The 10,615-nt window shown below is 39.7% G+C and overlaps 2 protein-coding genes across 4 annotated transcripts; both read left to right on the top strand.

Moving 5' to 3' along the window:
- Window positions 1-457: 457 nt before the first annotated feature.
- ttl (tubulin tyrosine ligase) lies at window positions 458-7,432 on the top strand. 3 transcript variants are annotated; one of them, XM_068327038.1, is made up of 7 exons: window positions 458-1,140; window positions 1,741-1,819; window positions 1,928-2,160; window positions 2,404-2,539; window positions 2,613-2,882; window positions 3,598-3,741; window positions 5,046-7,429. In XM_068327038.1, exons 1-7 carry the CDS (start codon window positions 972-974, stop codon window positions 5,236-5,238), a joined length of 1,224 nt encoding a protein of 407 aa, XP_068183139.1. In that variant the 5' UTR covers window positions 458-971; the 3' UTR covers window positions 5,239-7,429. The 3 variants fall into 3 exon arrangements, with proteins under 3 accessions (XP_068183139.1, XP_068183141.1, XP_068183140.1); XM_068327039.1 differs by having other exon boundaries at window positions 1,007-1,140; window positions 1,662-1,819; window positions 5,046-7,428; XM_068327040.1 differs by lacking the exon at window positions 3,598-3,741 and having other exon boundaries at window positions 5,046-7,432.
- Window positions 7,433-7,652: 220 nt separating this feature from the next.
- Window positions 7,653-10,542, top strand: nanp (N-acetylneuraminic acid phosphatase). The gene is made up of 2 exons (XM_068327112.1): window positions 7,653-7,748; window positions 9,187-10,542. Exons 1-2 carry the CDS (start codon window positions 7,659-7,661, stop codon window positions 9,829-9,831), a joined length of 735 nt encoding a protein of 244 aa, XP_068183213.1. The 5' UTR covers window positions 7,653-7,658; the 3' UTR covers window positions 9,832-10,542.
- Window positions 10,543-10,615: the final 73 nt, after the last annotated feature.

The following is a 10,615-nucleotide window of genomic DNA, read 5'->3' on the forward strand; positions in this document are numbered from 1 at the left end:
GATACTTTGAATCCATTGCGCTGCTTTTATTTGTTCAAAAATTAGTCTTCTTGATTATGTATTTTTGTATTTGTTTAAAAGTTTTTAACAAAATACTTCCAATATTGTACATCAGGAACGCATCAGATCGTCTATAACGGAGGATGAGACAGCGATGACGCCATCTTGGATCGAAATATATACTGTACTGAACGAAAGAGGTTTTATCGTTTTGCATTCTGGGAGTTGTAGTACTATCACAATTAAAGGTCCTTCTGGCACTGATATTTTGTGCAATTTATGCTCAAATAAACTGTTCTAATATATAAAAATATTATTTAAAATTTTATTGATGAATTTCTAATTTATAAAGATGAAACAGATATTATTTCCTGTAAGTTAAGGAATTGTCTGAACTACATTAACCACAACTATGTTTTGTTTTAATGACGTCGACGGTCGACGACAAAGACTACAGACTAAACCATAATGACCGGCTGGGATACAATATTGCTGAGCCAACTAGTATGTTAACATTTAGCATGATGTATTGTAAAAGTTTTTGTTGCTGAGCTGGAGAAACAGAAAAGTTGTGCGGACATCTCTTCACGGTGACGGTCAGCTAGCATTGATGCTAAACTGGTGAGGAGCTAAAACCCGTTAACCCAGACGGGACCAGCCCCGGAGCCGGCAGCAGGAGTCCGGCACACCCTTGTCTCGGGTCGCTGAAGAGCCCCTACTGAACGGATATCCGTCACTACCGTCATTTACACGTTATAATGCGTTTTATAACACGTGTTATGTAATACGTAGCTTCAGACCAGAGAGGAGTTTCAGAAACATAGTTTTTTAACTAGGAAGTTGTGGATATGACCGTCTAATGACCGAAGATAGTCTCTGTCCGCCGACTAGCCTGTTCGCTCAAGTTCCATGAATGAAATCAGTTTTTCATCGGACGCAACTCAACATCCAGTCGAAGCCAATGCAGCATCATGAGTTCCCCGATGTACACGTTCGTTAGCCGGGACGACATCAGCACCGTCTATGCAGAAGTTTCCAAAATCCTTCTTTCGACTGGGAAATGGAGGAAGCTGAAAAGAGACAACCCCAGATTTAACCTGATGCTCGGTGAGCGGAACAGACTGCCCTTCGGACGCCTGGGTAAACGCTCTTCAGTCATTATTTTCTGAGAGAGAAGATGTTTTTGTACTATATTAAATGAATATATACTGGTGTGGACTCTGAGGTGACGTCTGACGTGACTGTGCAGATATCCATGTTGTTCCATCCTCATCCCTGCGTTAGCATCTTAGGAAAGATGATAGTGCAACTCCTATTATATTTAATGGTTTTTTATATTTGGTTTACATGATCACTTAATGACACTTTGGGGTTTGAGAAGTGGGGCCTTAGTCGGTGTGCAGTGGGCTGTGGTCTGTTGGGAAGGCTCCCAGAAGCTGTTACCTGGATAAACATCACATTTGCAACAGGTTGTAGCAGCAAATTGATGATGTAGCAGTCCTGTTACTTATCATGAAAGGTTACAGACTGCAGCAGGTAGTACTAAAGTATTATTTTACATTATGCTCTGGGAAAACACAGTATCAGTTGTATTGGGATATTTAAATTGTTCTTGTGTGATTTGTGTATTGCTAAAACTGATTAATATTATGTTTTGCCAGGACACCTGATATACAATGAGGCTCAGTTTGCTCGTTCCCAGACATCAGTGTGAGGTGGGGGGGTCTGTTGTGTTCACAGGTCATGAACCAGGACTGGTGCAGCTGGTGAATTACTACAGAGGAGCAGACAAGCTCTGCAGAAAGGCCTCGATGGTCAAGTGAGTATCTAGTATTTATTTGTTTTTAAAGGAAAATCTGCACGTTTTCATCTTTCCATTATGTCCAGATGTCTATTGGATGTTATATAATCTTTTCTCTACCATTAGGCTGATAAAAACCAGCCCAGAGCTGTCTGACTCCAGTAACTGGTTCCCAGAATCCTACATAATCTATCCTACAAACCTCAACACCCCTGTTGCCCCAGCTAAGAATGGCATTAACCACCTCAAGAGCAATCCCAAGACAGATGAGCGAGAAGTTTTCTTGGCTTCTTATCACGCTAAGAAAGAAAGTGGGGAGGGCACAGTGTGGATTGCAAAGTCCTCTGCTGGAGCTAAAGGTAACATCTGTTACTCGAGTTTCACTAGTTTAAGTCTAAGATACAACCTCGTCTAAGACAGTCGTTCCCTACTCTGTCCTTACATCACATGTAATCGATGACGTCTCCTCTCGCTGAGTCACTTTAAAAAGTAAATCTCCTTTTTATGTGACCTTCTGTGTTTTTGTTTGCAAGATTGAATTGAAAAAAGTTGTAAATATAAAATGTAGTATTATTCTAACATATTTGGTGTCATTGTAATAGGTGCAGGGATTTTTATATCCCATGATGCTAATCAGCTGGTGGAGTACATAGATAATCAGGGACAGGTTCATGTTATTCAGAAGTACCTGGAGAAACCCCTGCTGCTGGAGCCGGGACATCGGAAGTTTGACATCAGGCAAGTTTTAAATCTTTGACTCATGTTATATGTGTACAATATATGTAACATATGTATGTTATGGTGTTAATAGGATCTGGGTGCTCGTGGACCATCAGTACAACATCTATTTATACCGGGAGGGCGTGCTGCGGACCTCGTCGGAGCCTTACAACAGCTCCGACCTGCAGGACATGACCAGCCATCTGACCAACCACTGCATCCAGAAGGAGCAGTCCCAGAACTACGGACGCTACGAAGAGGGGAATGAGATGTTCTTTGATGAGTTCAGGCTCTACCTGCTCAACACTCACAATGTCGCCCTGGAGACTGCCATATTACCTCAGATCAAACAGATCATAAAGTGAGTCCTTCATGTTTAGTCTTGCTACTTTTATTTTTGGATCTCTTCCCATTGAAAGTGATTTATTTACAGTATATACTTACGTTCTGTACAGTGATTTTGCAGGAACCTAAAGGAACTATGCCCACCAGCTTGTTTAACTGTGTGTGCCAAATTGCTCTTCTTCTTTATTCCATTTGTCTAGTTTATTTTGTTTTATTATATAACATTATTTAACATGTCATATGTAACATTTAATTTATTAAAACTTAAAATTATTATTAAAATAATTAAAAGGTTGTCATTAAACTTTCTACACACAACCAGATATTGTCACGGTGCATTCAGGGACAGTCCTTTCTATTCTGTAATTTTCTTGGTTGCATCAGGAAATCATTGTGAGCGTAGCATTTGTTGGAGCAAATCTCGGATTTTTTTTTCACAAACCTTTAAACACTCAGCAAGTACTGAGATGTTGCTACGGAGATCTTGAATTGTTGGTGTTGTCACTTCCATGGTTATAAGTGGAATTATATAGTCTAATTCATGACTTTTTGCAGCTGTCAGAATCCATCACTTTGAGTGTGTTTTCTTTCCAAACAGCAGCACCAGAGTCGTGTGAGTTAATCGATGACTTAATGTTCTTGATGAAGGAGTGTTTTTACACAACAGTTATTTGTCTTGTCGTCGTTGACACTCAGAGGTCTGGAAGTGATTTTGTGGTCTGGTTTCACAGGAGCTGTCTGACGTGTATCGAGCCGACAATCAGCACCAAGCACCTGTCCTATCAGAGCTTCCAACTGTTTGGATTTGATTTCATGTTGGACGAGAACTTGAAAGTGTGGCTCATTGAGATCAATGGCGCTCCAGCTTGTGCACAGTCAGTAACGTTTAATTGATTGTTCACATTGGAATATTTCCCTTTTTGATCTTTCTGCTTGTTGCCAATGCTTTCTATTTGTAAAATTTACAGCAGGTGGTCTAGTTCTATTGTAATCTTATAACTGAATGAAACGGCTCCGTACAAGCATCACTGCTAGTGTCTAACAAAGGTAGTAATGTTGGTACACCATGCATCCTAGAGACATCCTAAATATACAGGTGAATTACATTCGTGCATTTAGTAAAAAACAGAAAATTACTTTTTATGTTCCGTGTCTCTTAATTTATGTTAAATTCCACATTAACAAAATTTTAGTCAGGTTATGAGGAAACCCGATTTTTTATTTTTATCTATTTATTTATTTATTTTGTCTGCATGTATTGTCATAGTTTAACCCCATAAAAGGGGGTCAACTTTTTATGTGGACACCCTGTTTATAAGCCTGTCATAAAAGAAGGAAGCAATGTAGGCTTTAAGCCCAGTGATGGTCAATTTATGAAGATCTAACATGATTAATGATTTATGGGATGATTAGGCCTGTATAATGTGTGTCAATGTAGAACAATTCAGTTCGTGAATAACAAAAGTTTTGTCCTGGTGGTTTATTCATAATTTGCATTAACATGTGCCAGAAATATTAAGTAGGTTTCATCTTTCATTAAATAAGTTACTTCGAATCTTTTCGATCATCACTTTATGCAAAGATTGAAATATTTATCATGAAGAAACATTTAAGGAGGTGTATTAAAACTTTTGACTTTCACACTGTGTGTGAGGAGGTGCAAAGCCTACTGTGTTATAGTAGTTGGCCCCAGAAATAAATGGTGCTTCACAGGAATTTTAAAAAAATTATTAGCGGAGCATGCAAACGACATAGGAAGATTTGTTCTAATGTCTGGGACATAGACAGAGCAGGAACAGGTATTTTTGTCAAAAAATAATGAAAAAATGTATTTTGCATAATACGGGACCTTTAAAATTCAGAACATTTGCTCATGCATGGGATAGACGTTTGTAATGCAGCAGGAGCAGAAGGTGTCTGTGACTGTCCTGAGCAGACGAGTGGGTCTGCTTAAATATAATGCATCAGCTGCAGACATATGAGAGAGGACACTGATCAGTTGAATTCATTCCATGTCCAACACACTCCTCTGAATAATTAAGAGCTAAATACAGGCCTTTAAATGTTACCTTGTTCTCAGATAATGCTTCAAACTTACATTATGTAATTTTGAATCATATTAGCTCATTAACCCAAATGTGAGACCAAGTTAACTCCTATTCCTTTGTTTCCCCACCAGGAAACTCTACCCAGAGCTGTGTCAAGGTATCGTGGATGTGGCCATTTCCAGCGTCTTCACCCTGAACAGCAGCAACGACTGCTCGTCTTCTTCTCCTTACTCTTCCTCTCCGTCCTCAAGCTTCATCACCAACTCCTGCTCCTCTCCCAAACTGAGAGGTCCTCTTCATGTGGGCCCTTTCACTCGACTGTAAACGCAAAACGATTCCCCTGTGGCTGCACCCAAACCTCCGATATTCCCTCTGCAGAAAAGAAAATGTCAGTAGGCATCTGATTTAACCTCGCCCGTCATGTCTGGAAGGAATCTCTTTCTTTGCAACTGTGTGAACATTACATCTGTGAGCACTTCCTGACTGATAAAGTGACAACAATCCATCTCACTGCCACCACCATTTCCTCCCTGAGCCTGTTGAAGGCCGTCTGAAGGATACAGAGATGCTCTGAGACTGTAGTGCCTTACATCTGTAGCCACACTCCTGTAAAGAGTTGGCCACTTAGCTGGTTACGTTACATTGAGTAGGTCTTGCTCTAGAACCTTTGTACTGTTACTCTGAAAAGTCAATGCAGCCCATAATAGTCCACGAGAACTAGAGTTAATTTTTTTTCCTTTATAATATTAAAATCAGGTAATTTAATGAATTATTTTCTCACACATTTCCCTTCTTTATTTAACCGCAGCATGTCTTTATGTATGCCGTATACGTGCAATAATTTAATCGAGCAATGCCAACAGTTATCAGTAAACAAGGAAACGAGTAGCAAAAAAAAAAAGTAGCAAAATATTCATGATGTCAAGGCTTGTCTTCAAACTGTCTTTTAACTTTATTTACATTTAAAAAGTGGGATGGCATCTGTGAACAGTTTAAAATCACACATTTAAATAAATGTTCCTGTGTCTGACAGATTTCAAAGAAAAATAAATCTAAAATATTCTGATTATTCTGCTCTCAACAAATTGCCTGGTTAACGTCTTTGTGTTTGAAGAGAGCATGTTTCTGTGAAAGCATTTAGTTCTTTAGCACTCATTTCTTTTTTTTAAATTTTGTCCGACTGTGTCAAACATCTGATCCACCTTTGTTTTGTCATGGATGAAAAGCTTGTTTAAGGTGTGGCTGCAGAAAAGTGATGGAGACTGAAACAAATTGTCTGAAAACTTCTGGAACTTTTCTCATGAAAGTCCAGAGGAAAGCAGAGTAAAGAGATGAAGGCGTTGTCACCACTAGGTTTTATTAGTCACATTTCATTTATGACTTTATTTATTGACTTGATGCTTCTCTGAGTTCTTAAAATCTCTTAATTCTTTACTTTTTATTTTACTAAATTTGTTTGTGAATATATGAAACTCCAACAACGGTAAAAGAAGACTTACAAATGTATTTTATGTTCATGTTTTTTCTGCCTGTCAGAAACGCACAGTGTTCAATTTAGAAGAAAACTTGAAGTGCATTAAAACGTTCCTGTAGCTGCGCAGTGAGTAGTTAATTTAAACTATTGATTCTAGGGAATCATTTCAAACACTAGATTCAAATATTTTATTGTTATTTGTCGTAATATAATTCCAATTTAATACCTGCCGGTCCCCTGCTTTAATCTCAGTTCAAATATACAGTATATGCTGTTTACCACCTTGTGTTTGGCAAAATGATATGGAAGGAGTAGATTTAATAAAGATGGAACAGCAGGTTACACAGTTTTCAGAATAAGATGACCGTAAAGATTAGTCAGTCATACATTGAGTCTGTTTCGATCATGTATTACAGAAGTCTGCTGTAGCTAACCTGATGTTTGAACGATTGTTGTTGCTAAGGTTATGAACATGTCAGCTGAGTTACCTGTAGCTGGCTTATCAACAGTATTTATCATCAGTGTTTGTTTTTGTAGAGAATTGTCTTCCCGTCAAAGTGTACGGGTGCCTTAGAGGGAACAGCATATTGATGAGAAGTCATTGACCTCTAGCACTTACATACAACTTCATTTATCTGTTTTGTTTTGTTTTTTAAATGGAGAGTGAATTTGACACATTATTTGACTTTTGTGTCTTTTTGGTGATGTAATTTCCTTCTATTCTGTTTCTTTGCACATATGAATCAAGTTGTCTTGGGTTGTTTTTTTCATTTTCCCTAGATTTCCTCTTCTGAACCAAAGGTCGAGTTTATGCTGTATTTTCAGATTAATGTGTTTTATGTGTGAGGTGGTGTTTATCCATAACTGTGCATGAATGTTTGTCTTAATAAATAAAGTTAAAATAAAATGCTAGTCAAACTAAGTTTCTTTGCAGCCGCCATGTGTCACAGTGGGTTGCTTCACAGCAATAAGGCTTCACAGCAAGAAGCTTTAATTTTCCCAAATACCAATGTTTGAGAATACAGCGCAGGGTACAAACAAAACAAAACAAAACATACATAAATGAATAAATAAATGAATGAATAAACAAAAAAAACCAAACATAAATAAATTTTTTAAAATCCGGTCTTTCTTTTGAATTTTTTTTTTTACAATATTTGTTCTTTTCCGGATCAACACACAATTCTGCGTTTCCGGCCTGGAACCAATCACAGAGTGCTGACGTCATACGTAAACAGACAGCGGCCATTCTCGAGGACCCACGCTGGAGATGGACGGGTCGGCTGTGAAGGCGATCCTGTTCGACCTGGACGACACGCTGATCGACACCAGTCGGGCTGGGGGGGTCGCTATGCGCAAGGTGATGTACCGGAAGTTCTGTCAAGGGTTCCACAGTGTATGGTGTGTGGGAAACACCGGCCCGGAGAACGGTTCCGGTTCGAACTATCCGTGTTCCTCTAAGGGCTGTCCGTCTACCGCCTGACCACAAACACTGGCTCACACAGGTCGATGGTCCAAATGTTCAGTCGATTTGTTTGCATTTAGGTTTTTTTTACTGACAACACAATGAACACTTATTGTGTGTTGGTTAGTAGTATAATATACTATTTATATTATTCAGCTGTTTTTAATAACCAAATCAAGCAGGAGTAAAATCCAACAGATGTGGTGGTTTGAGTGTTTTTGTTTTTTCATATGTAACATGATGCTGCTGTGACTACCAGTAGATACTCTCTGCCACAGATCTACACAAGAAAACTTCCTTTAAATACTGTGAATGACCCCCTGGAATATAAATGGGATGCAGAGGATAGCTATGGAGGATGCGGTCCTCTCTTCACAATGAGATGCTGATGGAAGCCAGGAGGAAGCTCATCATGTGTTGTCGTAACCATAGTTACACATCAGGTGTTATTCCTCAATAGCGAATCCTTCGTGTTTTGGATATCCAAAGGCGTACCACGCTATGGATTCTACTTTCTTCTTGGTTGATGAATCAAATTTCTCCGCTGCTGCTTTGGTTGTGAAGTCTGACAGGCAGTGAAAGAGTCATGAGATGAATGTGACGTCAACAGCAACAAATGAAGCTTATGAAACTATAAAATCTGATTTTATACCGTGGAATACAGAGACACCAACTGGAACTGAGTAGATCACGCATCGAATAATACGACATGTACATTTTATTTCAAATACTATATAACCATTTATGTCTGGTTACATCCCGCAAAAGCGGTGATGTAATTGTACTTGTCAGCATTGTGTGTCCGTCCGTCCGTTAGTTCACCAAATATCTTCACAACCGTTTCAGGTTGAAACATGGGACAAAAGCACATGACTCAGGCAGCAAAGGGGATGAAGATGAGATGATGGCCTTGACCTTGAGAAAACTAGGTCAAGGTCAAATTTCAACTTTTGTACACTCAGGACAATTAGATCACCACCTTGACTTTGACCTTGAAAAACTAGGTCAAGGTCACATTTGTCACTTTTATTCCTTTGTGGGTACACATCTCTGAAGCCTCATGACAAATAGAATGCACCAGCTACACGTTGGATCATGGGTCTTTTATTAAATGACCCTGATCTACGAAAGCAGATCAGGGTAAAATTTTGAATTCAGGGGCGTTATGGGATGTTGCCGTCTCTGACTGCCTTGTTCCATAAAGTGATCGTCCTGCAACCTTGTTCCTCCGTTCACTGGCTGTTCTGTTCCACGTGTCAAACCTGTTCAGCAGTCTGGCCTCCTGTTCCTGCTGAATCCGAGGCTGATTAACTTCTGTGCTTGAATCTTACAGACTGGTGAACTTTTGAAGACCACCCTGGGCCTCGATGACGTCACTGTCAGCACAGTGTGTGAGAAGTTCAAGCAGAAACTTTTTTTAGAGAGCTTTGACCCCACAGCCGGCCGCTCCATCGATGAGGTCCGGGTGGGTCACTGGGAGGAGAGCATCCAGGAGGCGGTGGGCAGTCGTTCCACACACCCCCTGGCAGTTCAGTGTTACCATCTGTGGAAAAATAGTCGCCTGGAGTTTCTCAGTATGTCCCCTGAAACACGCGACCTCCTCACACACCTGCGAAGGACCTACAAGCTGCTGCTGCTGACCAACGGGGACGCTCAGGTCCAGAGAGAGAAACTGAAGGCGGTCGGATGTGAGGAATTCTTCGACGCCATCGTGATTGGTGGGGAGCATGCGGAGCAGAAACCATCCCCCTCCATCTTTAGATTGTGTTTCAGTAAGTTGGGGGTGGAGGCCAAGGACTGTGTGATGGTGGGGGACTCGCTGGACACAGACATTAAGGGGGCCTTCAATGCCGGAGTTCTGGCTACAGTCTGGATCAACAGAACAGGAGGAGTTCCCAACGGTTCTGTCAAACCAGACTTTACCGTCCCGACTGTGCTGGAGCTACCGGGGATTCTGGCTCAAATAGAGCGACGATAACTCAGAGGACGACCGACACGTGTTTGACCACAGCTGGATTGTTTTTCCATACAAAATTAAATACAATACCTGTTCCAATATAGTTACGTCTGAATGACGTTACGGCACTATTTTAAGAGGAAGTAGAAAAAACGGCTGAAGTGGCGTCTAATAGGAATCAATTATTAACTATTATTAACTATCAATTCAGAGCTAAAGGTTCTTTACTTGATACAGTTGTGAGACTGGGTTTTATGATTGATTCTACCTCATGTCAGGGGGAAGTGCTGCTGTTATTGGTCGGTTATGTTTCTGACTCCTGCAGCTGTTGGTTTATGGAGGGAAGTAATGAAATTAGATGAGAAGTTAACAATCATGTGACGTGAAGAACGGAACAGGAAAAGATGTGACCTGAAAAACGGGGTGACCTGGATTCATATTGACCTCTGAACAGTTTTCACACACAAATAGAAACCTTTAAGTATTATATCATGAAATTCAGCATTACATCACAAATGTATTATTTACACTTGTTCTGATTTTCTATCACATTTCTTATGGTCTTAATTTTGTACCTCATTTTCAATATCAAGCAAATAAAAATTATCTGATGAAAAAATGTTAGTTGGAGTTCAGCCAGTATATTTGATATATATATTTATATATACAGTATTAATATGTAAGAATGATAAACTGAAGTAAAAATGGAGACTGAGGTCACCCCATCATTTAAATTCTACTGTAATAATTATTTTTTTGCCACATCTCTACCAGATGAAGAAGAAATATCTTTTGCAACAATAAA

This window comes from Antennarius striatus, chromosome 11, assembly GCF_040054535.1.
Source record: "Antennarius striatus isolate MH-2024 chromosome 11, ASM4005453v1, whole genome shotgun sequence".
Taxonomy (NCBI): Eukaryota; Metazoa; Chordata; class Actinopteri; order Lophiiformes; family Antennariidae; genus Antennarius; species Antennarius striatus.